Here is an 18,148-nt window from a genome sequence, read left to right on the forward strand (position 1 = left end):
ATGTATCCTTCTAAGTACATTCAAAAACCCATCTTTCTGAAGACTGAAGTTATCTTTTTTATTTTTTAAAAGATTCAACAAGCAATATGACACTGAGTAAATGTAATAAAAAGTGAAATTTCAAATAAGAATGGTACAAAAAAGGAAAATTTTAAATATTCCATTCTATTTGATAGTCTTTATATATTCATTTTCAAACTACTAACTGTAGAACAAGGAAAAGGCTTAAAACATTAAATTAAAAAAATACAACAGTCTAAAAATTCATCAAGAGAAGATCAATAGACTGTGGTTTATTAGGACAGAGGAGTATTTACACAGAAGTTAGATTCAGATGTAATGATCTGGCATGCTATCTGAGGGAGGGTAAAGAGGGTCCAGGGAGGGCGACTGTCCTACTTTATGGGGGAAACATATTTGTAAATGCATACAAAAATTCCGGAAGAAAAGAAAGTGTTAAGTGATTGTCTCTGCAGATTGAGACTTGAGTTGGGAGAGGAGAGATGGGAAAAAGAAGTTTTACTTCTCATTTTATATATTTTTGGAAAATTATCACATATAACTTTTATATTCAGAAGAGTAAACCTAAATTTCATGCTAAATACTAAGGATTGAACTGGGCTAACACATATACATAAGCATTTTTAAAAGGTAAAATCAAAGGTATTCTAAAACAAGTTTAGGGATATAACTCTATGAGTAAGAAGAGTTTTCAAACATATCTTTTACTTAAGATAAAGTGAATTTTTAATTCTATTTTAGCTAAAAGCTAAGGCAGAAAAGTCTAATTCAGTAGAGAGGAAAAAAACATGATCATACTGCCCGGAAGTTACCTGAACAATGGTGAATCCAGATCTGAGAATAATATCTTGTATCTCCTCCTCTTTGTCAACAATATCTGGTTTGATAATAGCCAGAGTCTTTTCTACGTAGATCTGAGGTGGGGGCATTGATAGCTCCATTCTGGCTTTTCAGCTACAATTTAAGATTCTTCATGCGTATCAACTGCAATGACATGCACCCGCACCCCCAACTTAATGTAATTGTGACTAAACAGCATTACCAGGTGCTTGATTTTTATTAATTTATAAAGCTGGAAACTGTAATAGTTTTTTCCACATGCAGTGTCTCAGTAAAAAGATTTTTACTCTGTCTCCTGCCACGGGTTTTCCTAGGTGCTTTCATTAAATTAGGAGAGCCCAAGGAGCAAGGCAAAGCCGAGGACCCCAGGGGCCCAGGAGGAGACTAGGTCTGAAACTCTCCACACCACTTAGCACCACCCTCCACAGTGCACACACACACACCCTCTCTCCACCCTCTCCTGCCACCAGGACGCTTAGGGTAAGGCCCGGCTGGAAAGCAGAATTCCTGGGTCCCCTGAATCTCTGTGGGCTGCACCCCCAGATTCCTTCAGAGTCCGGCCCTCATCTAGGCACTCACCTTAGCCTGGGCTCCTTTAGTGTCACAGATTGTTGCTAGGAGACCAGAAACCCAGCTTAGAGACGGTGGCTGCACAGGGCCAATTCCAGTAGAGCACTTCACAGTCTTTGGCTAGCTCCTTTTAGCCAAGAAAGGGAACCCGCCACAGGGATTTTTATCCCCTTGCAAATCTTAAAACCAATAGATGTTTTCTAACATTTTCCTCATAATTTATTTTATTTCATCCTCCTAGTCATTCGAAGGACACTTGTATTAATATCCACTTTACAAATGATGAGATAAATCATTGGTGCTCTCCCTCATCCTACCCCCAAAACCTTCCATTGTATGTAAGAAAATCCATGTCAGATACCTTCCATATTTCACCAGACAATGTTATCCCCTCTACTCCCAGCTTCTATAATCATTAAAAGGTAATTTTTGACTTGTGAAATAACATTTATTTAAAGAGCAGTAAAAGAGGTTTAATCTATTTATCTCTAAATTAACCTTATGGAACAAAGATGTGGGCAACATATTATGGCATAACCCCAAATCTCAGTTTTCTTTGTTTTCTTTATATCATGTCCACAAGCACCTTTAACTCTTTGGTTATAAGTTAAGGTATAATTCTTATTAGAAAAGACAACAGAAAAATGGTAAACAAGTATTGGGATCTTCAATAAGTCAGAGTCTCAATGAAAGGTCCAAAATCCAGAAAAGTTCAGGAAAGCAGCTCCAAGTTAGCAAAGCAGGTTTTCCATCATCCATAGGGTTGGTTAGTTTTCATTCCAGACTATTTAAGTCTCTTCTTTTGTCTAACCAAATACTCAGCACCTACAGGGTCAAGGCAGATAGCAGCTATGAATCTTTATGGAGGTTTGAATGCAATTTTATTTATTTCTTTGCAGAGATTCAACCATGTTTTTTTCTTTAAAGTATCAATAAAACGCTGCTCAAAAAAGAAACCCTCAAATGTCTTCTGGCTACCATATCTTATCTCCTAAAGATGGGACACTGTGGACATAAAATTAATACCAATATAGCATCAAAAAATGGACAGTGACTCCAGCCTCAGGTATTCATGTTTAGCCCTCTGACTTGAGACTCTGGAAGTAGATGCACCCATTACTTATCTATCCCCAAGTCTCTAAGAGCTCTTCACTGCTGCCTGCCTTCCTAGAGTATTTTACTTCACCATCTATTAAAGCTGGTTCCACAGAGGAGCAGTTACAATGTCAACCCTTTGATGCACCCATTACTTATCTATCCCCAAGCCTCTAAGAGCTCTTTACTGCTGCCTGCCTTCCTAGAGTATTTTACTTCACCATCTATTAAAGCTGGTTCCACAGAGGAGCAGTTACAATGTCAACCCTTCAGGGCCTTGAATTACCTCTAAACATAAACTCTGGGAGTACAAGGTCACTTCAACATCACCCTTATTCTCACAAGACTTTCTAAAATCAGATTCTAGAAACTACACTCCTTTTTCTTGCAGCTCTCTACCTACAGTACCTGAATCTGCTCCAAGACTTCTCGCTGCATCTCCACAGCCATATGGTATACATGATGATCAGAGTCATTGTACATCACAGCATTTTGGAACATCAGCATCAGGTCCCGCTGGAACTGAGCCATGGTGCGAATCCGTCCCTTGGACAGATTCCTTTTCAGGCTAGTTAAGTCCATGGGTCTACAGGTGGCCAAGAGAAACCAGAGGAAATCAAACCTTCATGTGGAACATGTGGTGACCTAACATGCTTTCTTGAAAAACTAACCAGCTCTTAATGAAACAGTAGTAAAGATAACAATCCCCATTAGATATAAAATAGCAATAGCAGCTAACATAACGACTGCTTACAATAAGTCAAGTGCTATGCTAGGTATTTTCTGTATTAACTCACTTGATCCTCTCAATAAACCTTTATATGGTAAGTACCATGATCACAACTGGCAATGAGAAAATTGAGATCTAAAGACGTTAGGTACTGCCCAAAGTCACACAGCTTAGATTCTAATTCAGAAGTAGTCTGACTCCAGAGCACATAGGACCAGCCATTACATTTTACAGTTGGTGGTATCAAAGTTGTAAAAAGCTCCAATTTGTCACATGGGAGTTACTGACGGTTTTAGTCATACACTAGGTATTTAATCAACAGTTTTTACTATATAATCAAAATCTCAGAGTTTTTCTTCTTTCATGAAGACAAAATGAATATTAAGATAAATATTATATAACGGGACATAATGGAGAGTGGATGTATAAGAGAAGACACAGCAGAGTAGAAAGAGGACTGAACTGGGAGGTAGGTAAGACTCCAGTTTAGTTTTAGCTCTGCTATTCACTTTTGATCACAGACAAGTTATGATCACCTCTGAGTCTTAGTTTTCCCATCTACAGAATTAAGGAGTCTGTCTCCAAAGGTTCTTTTATGATCTTTTATACATCGACACACCAGTTTATGATAGCACTTTAGATGAACCATGATATAAAACTCCAAAATACTGGAATCAACCAGTGTTTGTAAAATCCATTTGGATTACCATCTTTGCCTTGCAAACTTATAACTGCTGAAGGAATACAGTTTTCCTTTCAAAGTTTTCCTCCAAAATAAGTGTCAAAAACTACCAAAGGCTAATGTAAGATTATAACAAATGGATCATATTACTGAAAAGTCAATAATGAAAAAAAGCCTCTTTATCCTGTTGTTCCTTACATTCTCAAATAAGGACTGAGCTTATCATAACTTTATGAACTTATTCAGCTATAAAATATATCTCGAGCTTAAGTAATATAAATGAAATAAGGAAATAATCTAACAGATGCAAAATAAAGTATGAAAAGACAGATATAAAAGCAACCAACCTTTCTTGACCCCTTTTCCACTGACCTTTTCACCACATCCTTGTATCCTGGGGCCTGCCTTTCTGACACAGGCTTCAGAAACGGACTGCTGAACCTGATAAAGGACAAATCCAGAGAGAATGAAGAAACTCTAGAAAGTCACCCTAAATAAGAGTAGCTGTGAATTTCCAGAGGGGCTTGGAGTCCTACCTGTGACTGGCTATCATCTTCCAGACTGGCAGGAGAGTCTTCTTAAATAGCAATTGATCCTGAATAGGATCACCATGGCATAGATCAGACCTACAGGATAAAACAGGACAGAAAAGAAACAGTAATTTCACATATGGTATTCTGTTCCCCTAGATGAGCAGTGAGTTTTCCCCAACACACAGTGCCCCTAGCTAACATCTGAAGGAAATAACATCACAGGAATGAAAACATATTTAAGGCTTCCATAAAGGACCCTAGACTGTAAGTATTCTCTACTGATCACTATTATCAAATGAAGTTGTAACATTCTTACAAGCAACTGCCTGTGCCTTTTGCAATCTTGCACTTCAGCACCTATGACTCTAAACAACTCGTCTATTAGAGTAGTCTTTGTTTACTGATGTCTCCCAAGTTCCTGCCACATATTAAGTGCTCAAATGAATATCTGATAAATGAATCTGGTCCTCTTTTTATACAGAAATATGCCACATTAATAAGTATTTCTCCCATGTTTCCAGAGGGGGCAGGGGGAAACTTGGTTTCATATCCCAAGGAATTCTCTCAAACTTCACCTGAATGCTATACAATTTAAATATTTTTCTTTTTCATTCTCTTCCGTATAGTAACCTTTAAAATACCAAGACAAATTCATTTCTCCTCATGGTCGTTCCTTCTCTGGGATAAACTGCCTAATTTATTTACTTTTTCTTTAGAGGTACAACTGCTCAACGTTTTATTTCATTTTATAGTTTTCCCAGTTTGCAAGTTTTCTATTTACTCCAAAGTTAAATATTACGTTACACTTCATACTTAATACACTGCCTTATTCTCTCTAAACGGACCCTCTTCACACTAAGGTTTTACACCCTCATTTTGCTTTATGTACCATATTGTGTGAATCCATTTGAACACAACTCATATTTCATCTTTCTCCAGTTTGAACAACTCCATATAACAATTCATTTTCATGATGCAATATCTCACTTGCATCTAAATTATATACCACAAAAATCAATTTATTCTTAAGTCCAGAACCCTACAAGAACAAGACATTTAAAGCCCAAAGCAAACCTCTTCCTTTGTTTCTGGTCAGTCAGCGAGAATAAACAATAGGTCTCTAGTTCTGATACAATTTTGTTCATATATCCACAAAAGAGATATTAAGTTTCCATTATGTAAAATGTACTGTGATAAGTTTGATAACTTCATAATCAATCACCTTTGCAATACTTTAAGAAACAACCCCTTGCTTACCTTTATTTCCATCTATTTGGGAATGCACGCCAAGCAACTACAAGTAAAATTGAGGGAGTAAAAAGGACCTGCAGACTTAACAGCGGTACTCCAAAAGTTCTACTTTACCCCGAGAGTCAGTGCAGACTAAGGAAGAAGCCAGAAGAGAGGGACCAAGGGAATGTCTATCTTCCAAAGTAGTTTTAAGCTTCCATAATGATAACACCGAACTCAAATACCTGTTTTCCCTTAAGCTATCTGGTCAAGCAGACTCAATTACTAATATCTACTGCTTTCCAATAAAGATTTCATGTTTAACCTAAATTCTAAGATATGAGTGTGGAGTCTGCATTTCAAGAGGCTGACATGTCATGAGAAAAAATGTCCCAGATTAAGCCATTTCCTATTTGGGGGATAGTCATCATATGCCATCTGCTCATACTTAAAAAGGCAATTATAGAAAAGCAAAGGAAGTAATTCTTCAACAAGCTAGGTTTTTAGCTGTATTCTATTTGTGTAACACGGAGAAGGCAATAAATTTGAAATCTACTATTTACAAAAATATATATGCATGGTTCAGTGGTAGACCTTAGGCTAAAATAATTATTGGTTTGCCTTACCACAGATAATGTGGATGGATCTAGGATGTAGTGAAGAAAAAAAAACAGTTCGTGCTGTCTTCTCTCAATACATAGACACCAGACTAGGCCCAGAAGAGGAACTATTTGTTATCAAAACTAGAAATACCTTGTTTTTCTGATTTAAAAAGAAATTCACTTTACTGAAAAAAAATTAACATTCTAAAACGTGCTCTGTGGCCTTAGAGTTATTTATGCTAAAAAAAATTATAAACAATTTCCCAAGACCTGTGAAAAAAGTAACAAGGGACATAATATCTTAGAAATAATTTTTAACTTCAAGTTAATAGGAGATGTTTTAGTATTTTTAAAAGTACAGTTTATATATTAGACTTGAGTGACAAACTGACTCATCAATATTTCCTGAATAAACGGAGACAAGCGTTACTTATGAAAGAGATCCTTAATGTTGATGAAAAAGTCCTGTTTTATAAGGTTAAAGCATAGAGGCTACCACTTATATAGTAGAATTGTATTTAATTCTATTTCCAGTGTTTTCCAACTCTTTTTCAAATTACAAAAGTAATCAAGCTCATGGCAACAAATTCAAATAGGCATAAACACAAGTAAAAGTATGAATCCTAACAATCTTGGATAAAAATCTATACTTACAGCTTTGAGGAGGTAGCACGACTGACAAGGATATCCACCAGAGGAGTCTCCTGGGTGCTGCAGCCATTATCACACTCGCCTGAAGAACGCTGGTCCTCCATTTCTGACACATACCCTTCACCCTGGTCCTCCTCTTTGGATTCTTGCTGAACTGCCCCCTGGGAATGCCAAGAAATAAAGGAAAGTTTAGAAAGGTGTTTACTATCTTCTAGGTAATTTTTCTTACATGGGGTAAAAGAAGGCTCATCTTAAGGTAAGAAGAGGTCAGTTAAATAAAGTTATAGAATCAGTTAGAAAAAGGTGGTTTAGCTAGACCTAATGCAATGGAGAACTCTTGGAGAACTCTGACTCTATAGCCCCCCAAGAAATGAAAAGGCAATATACTCATCTAGATAGATGCTGTTTTCTTTTAAAACCATCATTACTTGTTGCCCTGGAGCTAACCACTCTAGCTGGTCAGATTATATTAATGATAATGGCATTCTAAATTTTACTGACGGCTTACTACGAGCCAGGTACTGTGCTAAGTACTGCACATGAATTATTCATCGAATTCTCACAGCACACCTGAGACAGAACACTATTACTTCATTTCAGCAGAGAAAACTGAGGTTCTAAAATATTCACTAACATGCCTAAGCCTACACAGCTGATGCTAAAACCACGATTTAATTCTCAAGTAATTGAACTCTGGAGTCAGCCTATGTGCTCTAACCATTCTGCTCTGCCTGTCTGTGCACAGGACCCATCAGACAGCTGGTTTAAGCTATTCACTTATACCTCTTTGCTCTCTATGGATTGTTCCTGAAGTGCCAAAATATCTGAGGGAGGTGGAGTCACCTCTGGCCTTCCATTTTCTCCCAGTGATGACTTCTCAGTGACTGAGGGGTCTTCCTTGGCTGATAGTTCTTCAGGTTCTCTGTAGGGCTCCCCCTCTCCTTCAGTAGCTTCAATTTCCCTTGCCTCTTGTTTGGTACCAGATGAAGGGCAGCAGCCTTCACTTGATTCTTTGCTGCTAATGCACAACGGCTCCATTAAATAAGCTACCTGCAACCATAGTTTACTGTTAGATGTATAAGAACATCAGTGGAAATGCTCATCTACATATTAATAATGCCACATCATTACACTGCCACTGTGACTAAGTCTGAAATGGTAGGGTTAATTGATTCATTCAGTCTTTTTAAATTTATCAAATATCTTATATACATAGGCACTGGGCTAGTTGGTAGGGACTTAACAGTAAACAAGATAGACATGATTCTTGCCTCAAGAAGCTTAAGTTCTAATTTTCCATCTCAAGTGTCAACTCTAATCAACTGGTAATGACTATCTAAAAAACTGCTGAAAACTCTGCCACAAACTGGATTTTTACTGATTTTGACCTAGGTTCTCCTGAATGTGTATAGTTGCCACATAAACTCTCTGTCCAGTTCTGTTTATTTCTGGTCCTCAGCCCTTAACCAGAGAAATAAAAACACTGCAAAATACTGCCCAGAAGTCTTAACATTATAAACTTACAGGGCAGTCTGGGCAAGTGTCACCTCACATAAGTATGAAAGAATGAATTGCAAGGATCCTCCTAAGACAGTCCTACATACAGAAATTCCTATGATTCAGACTCGTAATGAATGGGCTCTTAAAACATTCAGTCAAAAAGTACGTATCTGGGACATGTTTTGTATCAGCACCAAGTGCAGGAGACACAGCAATCAACTCAATTCCTGCCAACGTAGACCTTATATTTTAGTAAACAATACACAGAGTGGTAGAAATATGTATAGGTAAGCATTCTCTTAGGAAGTTGAGCTTCCTAATGGTAATGAGCTCCCCATTACCTCAGAGAGAAAGAGGAGGTTCTGGCGGCTGACTTGCTCTGCCTCTTCCTGAGATTCCTCACTGCCTCCGTCCCTCACAAGCAGCTCACTAGCTTCTCTCCCTGGGCTGCTTTCCTCTAGTTCCTCAGCCCCTGGCTCCTCAGTTTCCCTCCAGCTGCCCACATCAAGATCAAAACTGGAGTCCCATGAGCTGAAGAGGGACCTGCAGTCATTGCTCAACTCAGAGTCATTGGGATAGTCTTGTTCAGAATCCAACCAACCCCAGTCATGCCCCATCTGTAAATAAATACACAGAAAAAAAAATGCATTACATACACTCAAATCAATACTTCTATGGCATTTCCATCTCCCAACTTGGGTAGAAAGGTAATGGGTCAGAAATTTTTTTCTACTCATCATTAGGAAGAGTAATATCTAACTGAAGGGAGACATCAGGAGAAAAAGTGATCTGTTATTGGGAATAAAGAAAAAGCCCTATGTCAAACAGTACAACAGAAATATTACCCAATAAGTATTTGTTCTTAGACTTCCTCATACTCTGAAAGAAGAGAAAAAACTGGAGCATAGCTAGCCGAACTCCTCTATCCCAAATCACCCTTAAACTCAATTGCAAGGGAACAAATTAGATGCACATGGATTATTTTCCCCAGCATACAGACATTTTTAACCTATCAAACATTAAATCCTCAAAGCATGTTTTACAATTACCTGCAGCATCCTTCTAGTGATAGTCAGCTTTCACTTCTCAGAAAGAGAACTGCAACATCAAGTTTTTAAAATATCTTTCCTTGCTTTCATTACACTGCACTCCTGGTTTTCTTACCACTTTGTCCTCTCACTTTACAACTTTCTATGTTCTTGTTTGGGCCTCTGCTTCCTTACTGTGTCTTTAAAAAAAAAAAGAAAAAATGTAGCTATTTTGAGGTTTCAACTTTCATCTTTATTAAGATGGCTTCCAAATCTCTCCACTTTTACTTTTTATATGCATTCTTGCCTCATTTCTCCATGTACCCAAAGGCCGATTCCCTTCAGGTGCCCTACCATCTCCTTCAACTCTTCTAAAACACTAAAATCACTTTTATGAACATCTCACAAACCATTTGAAAGTGAGTCATTCAATCGTGTCTGACTCTTTGTGAGCCCATGGACTATACAGTCCATGAATTCTCCGGGCCAGTATACTGGAGTGGGTAGCCTATCTCTTTCTCCAGGGGATCTTTCAGACCCAGGAATCGAACCGGGGTCTCCTATATTGCAGGCAGATTCTCTACCAACTGAGCTATCAAGGAAGCCCCCCCTTCCCAAACCATTTGCTGTCCCTAAATTCCTTATGCCTACCATCACTATTTTCTTAGTCCTGTTTTGAGTCTTTCTTCTCTCACATTCATTAAACAAGTCCACTTCCCAATTTTCTTCCACAGTAATTTTTCTCACTGCCCATCCTTTATTCCTGAATAAATGTAATAGCCTCCTGGTCAGTTTCTCTATTTTTAATCCAACCTGCTCTGAACAAATACAGTCTCCCTATTTAATGCTTTACAATAGATACCTCAAATATAAATTTCTCAGTCTGTCAAAGTCCTCTATAAATAAAGCCCAATTTTGTCCCTTTATCCTAGTTCCTGTAATTCACTATTCCTTAATACAATCCTTAATTAGTCTTCTTATTGTTCCCACCGCAGATGCCTCTACCTTAGCTTGCTTAAGCTTATGAATCACATTCTCTACCAACCCAAAATCTGTGTCCTTTAATGGACCCCCTCCTCACAAACTTCTCCAACTTTTAGGACTCCATTGCTTAGATCACATACACGTTTGTATATCGCTTTGGGAATATACTGTAATTAAAGTTTCCTAACTCCTGGATTAACTGAACTTTCTATCACTCACAAAGATGTATATCTTCTATGTCCTTAGCATTCTAACCAGCTTTATATTTTTATTTAAGCTAAAAAAAGATCTGATTTCCAATCATAAAGTTCCGTATCTTTCTCAATAATGCTCAAAATACTAGATATACCCTATGAATCTCCAACTGTTTTTAATAAAAAGCTCACAAATACTTCATTTCACTGATCTAATTTTTATTTAGCAACAAAGTTGGAATAAACTCAGGTGATAAATTTGATTACTGAGTTAAATCTTCAAATAGTGTTATGAATTCTATACAAGAACCCTACACATAGAAATATATAGAAAGGAAATAACAATATACTATTCAAGAAATACCACCTACAGGACATCCCTGGAGGTACAGTGGATAAAAATCCACCTGCCAGTGCAGGGGACACAGATTTGACCCCTGGGTCCAGGAAGATCCCACATGCCAAGAAGCAATTGAGCTTGTGCGCCACAACTACTGAACCTGTGCTCTGGAACCCTCAAGCCACAACTACTGAAGCCCACACACCTAGAACAAGGTGAAGCCACCAAAATGAGAAGCCCCCACTCTCTGCAACTAGAGAAAACCCACACAAAGCAACAATGACCCAGTGCAGCTGAAACTAAATAAAAGAAATACCACCTGCAAAGACAGTAATAAATAGAATAAATGCTGAGGATAAAAATGATATCTGTATTCATGCTTTAATCTTCTTTAAACAATGCCATGAACAGAATACTGAAAACCTTAAGTTTTCCCATTCAAGAAAAGCTGAGTAAGACAGTCCTGACTGCATAATGCAATACTTTTAAATATTATAAACTCTGACCTGTAGTAAAACAGTTCATATAAGACTACTTTCCCCCTCTAACAATCTCATTCTATAAATGAGATGCAGAACATGCAGAACAAATCAAAAGTTTCACACACCCACTCACATACTCTAAGAACACACCAAAGGCTAGTTTTCTTATCTTTCAGAGTTTATTGTGTACATACACATTTCACAGGTTTTTGTTTTTAAAGTCTGTACACTTCACAAGACAGTACAAACTAGCTACAATCTTCTAGCAACACATCAGGACATTAACACAGACCATGATTTTTGCCCTAAAACAGGCAATTGTGCTACTTCAACTCTCTGAGAGAGATTTTCCCAGTATGTCATGTGGCCCAGGCACCTCCTCTTCTGTAACTTCAACTTCTGAAACTGGACCACCAGCCCAAGCGTTATCTTTACTTCTGTTTCAGGTTCAGTTCAATGCAGATACTCTGAGGCTTCACTTTTTCATCTTCATATCAGCTTCAATGGCACAGCGGCGCCCCCTGGTTCCCCCATCCTAGATGACAGGCAGATAAAGAAAGGAAGTGTGAATGAGTTACCTATGATGTAAGAGAGAAGGTGCAACAAGAATGCTGGGTATTTGGTTTTAGGGGGAAAGAGTGGGGAGAATCAACAGAAAAATCCAGGGAATGAGGGGCATTTATCTGTCCTTCCACAGAGTGGGCTAAAAAGCACCTTCGAGTAGTGTGTGAGAAGAAATAAAGGACAGAGTACCTTGCTCCTGCCCTGGGGTCCCACAGAATGACTGAGTCATCCCACCCAGGTCCCAAATGATGTGCAAAGGAACAAGAAGAGTAAAAGATGGGTGTGAGAGCCAGAAAGGGCAGTGGATAGTGAGATTCTTGGCTAACATACCTGTCCAGCTGTTGATCCCTATAAGAAAGGCCTTTCCTGCAGACTGACCCTGGCACTAGTTCCCTAGCACCTCCTGAGTTGTTTTCCATGAGATCAGGACAATCAGAAAGCTTCTTTCCATCTGCTGCTCTCTCCCTGCAGCCCAGCTCCTTCCTCTTGTGCAATACTTTGCTGTCTTCAATAGATAAAAGATTCTATTAACCAGCCTTGCAACAACAAGTCAATTGGTTCGGGATACAGAGTCACTGTTGCAGGCCAGTAAGAAAGAATGCAGACTACAGTGTTCTGTCTGTTGTACAGGCTGAGGCCTGCAGGTAAGATGAGCTAGTGAACACTTCAGCTGGGCCAGGCCATTTTTACATTTCTAATATGCAAGGACTACTTAGAGCTCATGAACACAAGCTGCCTCTGAGACAACATTAAGTATAAAAATAACACCCTTGCATTTGTAGAACACTTTAATTTTTTTTTTCAAGCCAGTTTCACACCTATTATTTCATTTTATCCTCACAACATCCCTGTGAGGTAGGCTGGACAGGTACCTCATTATATTATCTCCATCACACAGATGAGGAAAACAAGGCTCCAAGAGAAAATCCAGTGAGTTTTAAAATTATATGGTTTTCTAGGCTGGTATCCTTTCATTATATCATGAATTAGTGCCTTGTAATGAACACAGTCAACGGTTTGTTCAAATCAGAGAGGAAAAGAAAGAAGTCTATAGGTTAGCTTTATTAAGCTTATCTCTAATTCCACCAGCCACTACTAAAGGTAGAGGTTACTGTTACTGAGATCTTTATCTTAAATTTTACTGGATGTTTATGCATCAGGCATCACTCTTGCAACTTATTATTAGAGGAAAAGGAAAAAAAAACCCAAAAATCCCATGCACGGAGTATCTTTTTAAATGCCAGTTAGCAGCTGCTGCTCTGAGCAATCTTCTATTTATAAAAAAAAGAACTGCCAAAAGGTGAAGTCAAGAAATGAGGAGCAAGTGCATCCTAGATCCTTACCAAGAATACCTCATTTCAGCTTAGTGAAGTCTTGAAACAGTCCCTACCCAGCCCACACACACACACATGCAGAAAGACAGGAATGCAGGAGAGGCAGTTTCTTATTTGATGACTTGAATAAACAGACGTTTGAGACATTGCCACAGTCTGCACATTGGATTTCCCTCTGCCACCCACCCCCAGCAAGAGCTGAGAATCTTTGTGGCAACACCACCCCTTGCAGCATTCAATACTTACAAAGAGAGAGAGAAGGAAGGCAGGAGAGCCCATGGGGACACTGTCCTGTTAGAGGACAAACAAACACTGATCAGGTTCCACAGAAACTCTCAGCTGCAAGCACCCCAAACCTCAGGACAGAGACACAAGCACCACGCACACAAAGACAAAATTTTAAAACTCAAGAATAAGAGGAAAGAGATCCAAAAGCAATCTGGCCATTATATCTCTGGAATAGGAACTGATGGTCCCCAAATGCTACAAGCTAAGTCATTTCTCCCAACTTGTGAGCACTCTTCCAGAGGAAGTAATAATTCATTCACTCAGCTCACAATTTCTCCCATGTGACTGAGTCTTTCAGTCACAGCAGGTTTCTTCAATGTCTGATGGGAGCAAACAACTACCATTTTAAGATCTTGATGTCTGTATACCACTGGAATGTAGAAGCCTGGCAGTACCAAGTAGTAACATAAGGTTCCTTGGATGCTTCAGACTTCTATCACTGGAACACTGGCACACATGCTCTTCCTTGGTCTCCTCACCTTCTCTGAAGCATCCTGTTTGCGGGTAGAATCTCTGCCTCGAAGACTTTTAGCACTGATCCCAGACTCAGAGGTTTGCATAATCAACTGTGTGGCCAGGAATTGCTGCAGGGAGAAGAAACAGAGTTGGCCCTAGAGACCTGATCCATCAAGGAAGAACAAAGACACTTTAGGCTTTGTAAATAGGACTATGGTATCCTTCTGCAAACACCATTCAAATATATCCACTAATTAGAAGTTTAGCACATTAGGTTTTAATTCTTCTTGGGTATGATAAACAATCAGAAAATGCCAAATGGCTCTAAGTTTTGTTGTTGCTACAATACAGCATCAAAATCTCTATGCTCTGTGTAAAACACAGAACCATACTCAGTTACCTTACAATAACCTATAATGGAAAAGAATTTGAAAAAGAACATATATATTAGGTTGGTGCAAACGTAATTGTGGTTTCAGGCCATGAATTTTTAATCATTATAACCAGGCTCAAACACATCTTTATTGATCAAAATAGGAACCATTACAACAATCAACACATTTTTGCCAATGAGAAATAAAGTTTATTTCTGTAGCATAAAAACTTGTGCTTTGGAATTCAACAAACTCTTGGAGAGCATTTTCTGCCTCCTACTGGTTGTGGAAGCATTTTCCCTACAAAAAGTTGTTGAAATGCTTGAAGAAGTGGTAGTCAGTTGGCGAGAGGTCAGGAGAATATGGCAGATGAGGCAAAACTTCATAGCCCAATTTGTTCAACTTTTGAAGTGGTGGTTGTGTGATCTGCGGTTGGGTGTTGTCATGGATAAGAACTGGGCCCTTTCTATTGACCAATGCCGGTTGCAGGAGTTACAATTTTTGGTGCATCTCATCGATCTGCTGAGCATACTTCTCAGATGTAATGGTTTCACAGGGATTCAGAAAGCTGTAGAGGATCAGAGTGGTAGCAGACCACCAAACAGTGACCATGACCAATTTCTGGTGCAAGTTCAGCTTTGAGAGGTGCTTTGGAGCTTCTTCTTAGTCTAGCCACTGAGCTGGTTGTCGCCTGCTATTGTATAAAATCCACTTTTTGTCACATGCCACAATCCAATCAAGAAATGGTCTGTTGTTGTTGCGTGGAATAAGAGAAGACAACACTTCAAAACGATTTTTTTGATTTGCGGTCAGCTCAGGAGGCACCCACTTATCAAGCTTTTTCACCTTTCCAATTTGCTTCAAATTCTGAACGACGATAGAATGGTCGACGTTGAGTTCTTTGGCAACTTCTCGCATAGTTGTAAGAGAATCAGCTTCCATGATGGCTCTCAATTGGTCATTGTCAACTTTCATTGGCCAGCCACTAAGCTCCTCATCTTCAAGGCTCTCATCTCCTTTGCAAAACTTCTTGAACCACCACTGCACTGTATGTTTGTTAGCAATTCTTGGGGCAAATGCGTTGTTGAGGTTGTAAATTGTCTCTGCTGCCTTACAACCTATTTTGAACTCAAATAAGAAAATCGCTTGAATTTGCTTTTTGTCTAACATCATTTCCATAGTCTAAAATAAATATAAAACACACGGCAAGTAATGTCATTAGCAAAAAACAAAAAGCAAGAAATGCGCGTTAAAATGATGTATAACATAACCACATTTATTTAACAAAATTAAGAATGTATTCCAATATCAAATGGCAAAGTTCAATAATGCAAAACTGCAATTACTTTTGCACCAAACTAATATATATGTAACTGAATCAATCTGCTGTCCACTTGAGACTAACACAACACTGTAAACTAACTATACTTCAATAAAAAAAAAAAATCCTTAAAAACAAATCTATATGCTCTAAGAAAGAAAATGAGAGAATAAAACTAGATGAACTGAAGCAACTTAAGTAATCACTAGGCACTAATCACTATCTCTCTGTAGAGACAGACACCATCCCTTTAAGTTCAATACCCAAAGGGTGCCTGGTAATGCAACTACAGGATAGAAGTAGGTTCCCTACAATGAAAAGGGCTGTCTACCATATACATACTTTATGTCACTTAAAAATATATATTCACCATTTCATAAAAATTTTATTGATATATGCCCAAGAAAAGTAGAATAGTTCCTCACAACTCGTTTAGCAAACCAACATGAGAAAACCAACATAAATGCAGCAAGAAGAAAATTGTACTGTGTTCCTGATGGCTATTCCAAGTAAAAATCCCAGCACCCCTTCCTAATATCAACAAATCCTTCTCCTGAATAATTTAAAACACTCAGGATACTCAAAGTACCTGGATCTGCTCCAAAACATCTCGCTGCATTTCTACTGCCATATGGTAGACATCGTGGTCTGAGCTATTATACATCACAGCATTCTGGAACATCAGCATAATGTCACGCTGAAATTCAGCTGTGCTGCGGATCAGTCCATTTTCAATGTTTTTCTTAATAGTTGACAAATCCATAGGCCTAAAAAACAGAGCAGGGGGAAATAGGAGCAGAGAGGGAAAGAGGACTCAACAGGATCTTTGAATATATTATTACCACGTACACTTCCTAATATATACTTTCAGTTCCAGCTCCCAGGACTCAAATATAAAGCCCTAAAACAAGTACTTAACCCCCAAACAAGTACTTAACATAAAAACAAAAAGTCAGTCAAATAAGTATTGAGAAAGGTAATAAAGGGGGTTAATTCTTTTTAGACTCAATGATACAGTCAATAAAATAATTAGTATTCTGTCATCCTTACATCAAATAAAATTTGCTTTACACTTTCTGTCTATAGGAAAGTCCACTAAGACTGGAAAGCTTACAATTCAGGCCAAGTCAGCAGGCTGAATGGGTCATGGCTTACCTCTGTACAATGCTGTGGTAGCCAGGTGCTATGTCATCTGTAACAGGCTGGAGGAAGACATTGGCATACCTGTCCAAAAAGAATTTGGTGCCAATTATTGACTTTTCCTCCAAGAAGCTCAAGTAATGGAACTTAATCTAAAGGACTAAAGGTTTTAAGAGCCAATGCTATCAGTCATATATAAGCCTATTTAGACTTTTCTAGTTACCAAAAGAGCAGGAGGAAACATTCCTATTAACTGGTAAAGCCCACTCACCTATGATTAGCTGCAGCTCTCCATACAAGCATGATGGCTTTCTTCCAGATTTTCTGTGCCTGAATAGCTTCCTGATCCTCACTACAGACAGAGCTGAAATAAAATAGGAGAGTCCCACTTGGTATAAGTCCAAAAAAAAGTTCTAACTATTTATCAAATGTTTGTTCAGGCCAAGAAAGTGAAGATGAAAAAGTAAGACTAAAGAAAAGATCCTCTCCTACTTCTCACCTTCACTGCCTTGACCCCAAAGAAAGAATCGCTAATACTCACAACTGTGAAGAAGCAGGGCTGCTGGGGATGGAGTCTGCCAGTGTGTGGGACTGTAGCGTAGCATTGTGAATGCTAAAGCCATCGTCACTCTCACTCACAGGGGGTTCGTTATCCATTTCTGACAAATAGCCTTCTCCTTGATCTTCTTCCTTAGGCTCCTCTAGGCTTGCCGCTTCACTGACTCCATCTTCCTCCTCATCCTCACCTGGGGCATCCTTAGACATAGTGTGTTCCAGTAAACAAATTGAAAGGAGAGCAAAACTATCTAGCAAAGCATCATTAAACATGATCTGTCTTTTGGGTTAGATCAGTTCTAGGAAATGGCCTCACACTATTTCCTGACTGAGCCCTCTATCACTTATACTAGCATCTACTTACAGATACTGATTGATCAAGTAACTTAGAACCTGGACAAAGAATAAGACCCAGGATCTTTTTAAAAGGAAGAAAAAAAAAAGCTACTTACTTAAGACTAAGCTAAGAGGCGTTCCTTCTTTCCCCTTGCTCCTGAGAGGAACTCTGACCCTGGGTACAAATTATCAAAAATAGTTTTTATTTTGTGTCTCATCTGATGGAGCAAGCTCACATCACATTACTTTAAGTCTGTTTGTTACTACTGCTTTAGTAATTCTAAAAAGAAAACTCTGG

The 18,148-nt window shown here is 38.6% G+C and overlaps 2 protein-coding genes across 53 annotated transcripts in view; both read right to left on the reverse strand.

The window, feature by feature from the left end:
* Nucleotides 1-1,625, reverse strand: part of NME5 (NME/NM23 family member 5) — a 29,384-nt gene extending 27,759 nt beyond the window's left edge. For 2 of the 3 annotated variants that reach the window (XM_086411810.1, XM_086411809.1), the window contains exons 1-2: nucleotides 1,441-1,535; nucleotides 834-1,005 (exon numbers count right to left, since the gene is read on the reverse strand). In XM_086411810.1, coding sequence (XP_086267936.1) covers nucleotides 834-962 — 129 coding nt within the window. In that variant the 5' untranslated portion in view covers nucleotides 963-1,005; nucleotides 1,441-1,535. Of the gene's footprint in view, nucleotides 1-833; nucleotides 1,006-1,440 lie in introns of all 3 variants that reach the window. The other variant, XM_086411808.1, reaches the window with a different exon arrangement.
* Nucleotides 1,626-1,857: 232 nt separating this feature from the next.
* BRD8 (bromodomain containing 8) overlaps nucleotides 1,858-18,148 on the reverse strand; it is a 30,191-nt gene continuing 13,900 nt past the window's right edge. For 15 of the 50 annotated variants that reach the window (XM_086411778.1, XM_086411777.1, XM_086411767.1 and 12 more), the window contains 13 exons: nucleotides 17,501-17,715; nucleotides 17,231-17,323; nucleotides 16,975-17,043; nucleotides 16,409-16,586; nucleotides 14,148-14,252; nucleotides 13,627-13,671; nucleotides 8,796-9,071; nucleotides 7,738-8,004; nucleotides 6,958-7,115; nucleotides 4,475-4,564; nucleotides 4,311-4,379; nucleotides 2,935-3,112; nucleotides 1,858-2,256 (listed from right to left, as the gene is read on the reverse strand). In XM_086411778.1, coding sequence (XP_086267904.1) covers nucleotides 2,206-2,256; nucleotides 2,935-3,112; nucleotides 4,311-4,379; nucleotides 4,475-4,564; nucleotides 6,958-7,115; nucleotides 7,738-8,004; nucleotides 8,796-9,071; nucleotides 13,627-13,671; nucleotides 14,148-14,252; nucleotides 16,409-16,586; nucleotides 16,975-17,043; nucleotides 17,231-17,323; nucleotides 17,501-17,715 — 1,794 coding nt within the window. In that variant the 3' untranslated portion in view covers nucleotides 1,858-2,205. Of the gene's footprint in view, nucleotides 2,257-2,934; nucleotides 3,113-4,285; nucleotides 4,380-4,474; nucleotides 4,565-6,957; nucleotides 7,116-7,737; nucleotides 8,005-8,795; nucleotides 9,072-11,642; nucleotides 12,018-13,626; nucleotides 13,672-14,147; nucleotides 14,253-14,626; nucleotides 15,627-16,408; nucleotides 16,587-16,974; nucleotides 17,044-17,230; nucleotides 17,324-17,500; nucleotides 17,716-17,966; nucleotides 18,026-18,148 lie in introns of those variants that run through there. The other 35 variants (XR_015167461.1, XR_015167465.1, XM_086411795.1 and 32 more) reach the window with 8 other exon arrangements.

Source organism: Bos grunniens, chromosome 7 (genome assembly GCF_055505025.1).
Source record: "Bos grunniens cultivar Pamir isolate PY7600 chromosome 7, Bosgru_T2T1.0, whole genome shotgun sequence".
Classification (NCBI taxonomy): Eukaryota; Metazoa; Chordata; class Mammalia; order Artiodactyla; family Bovidae; genus Bos; species Bos grunniens.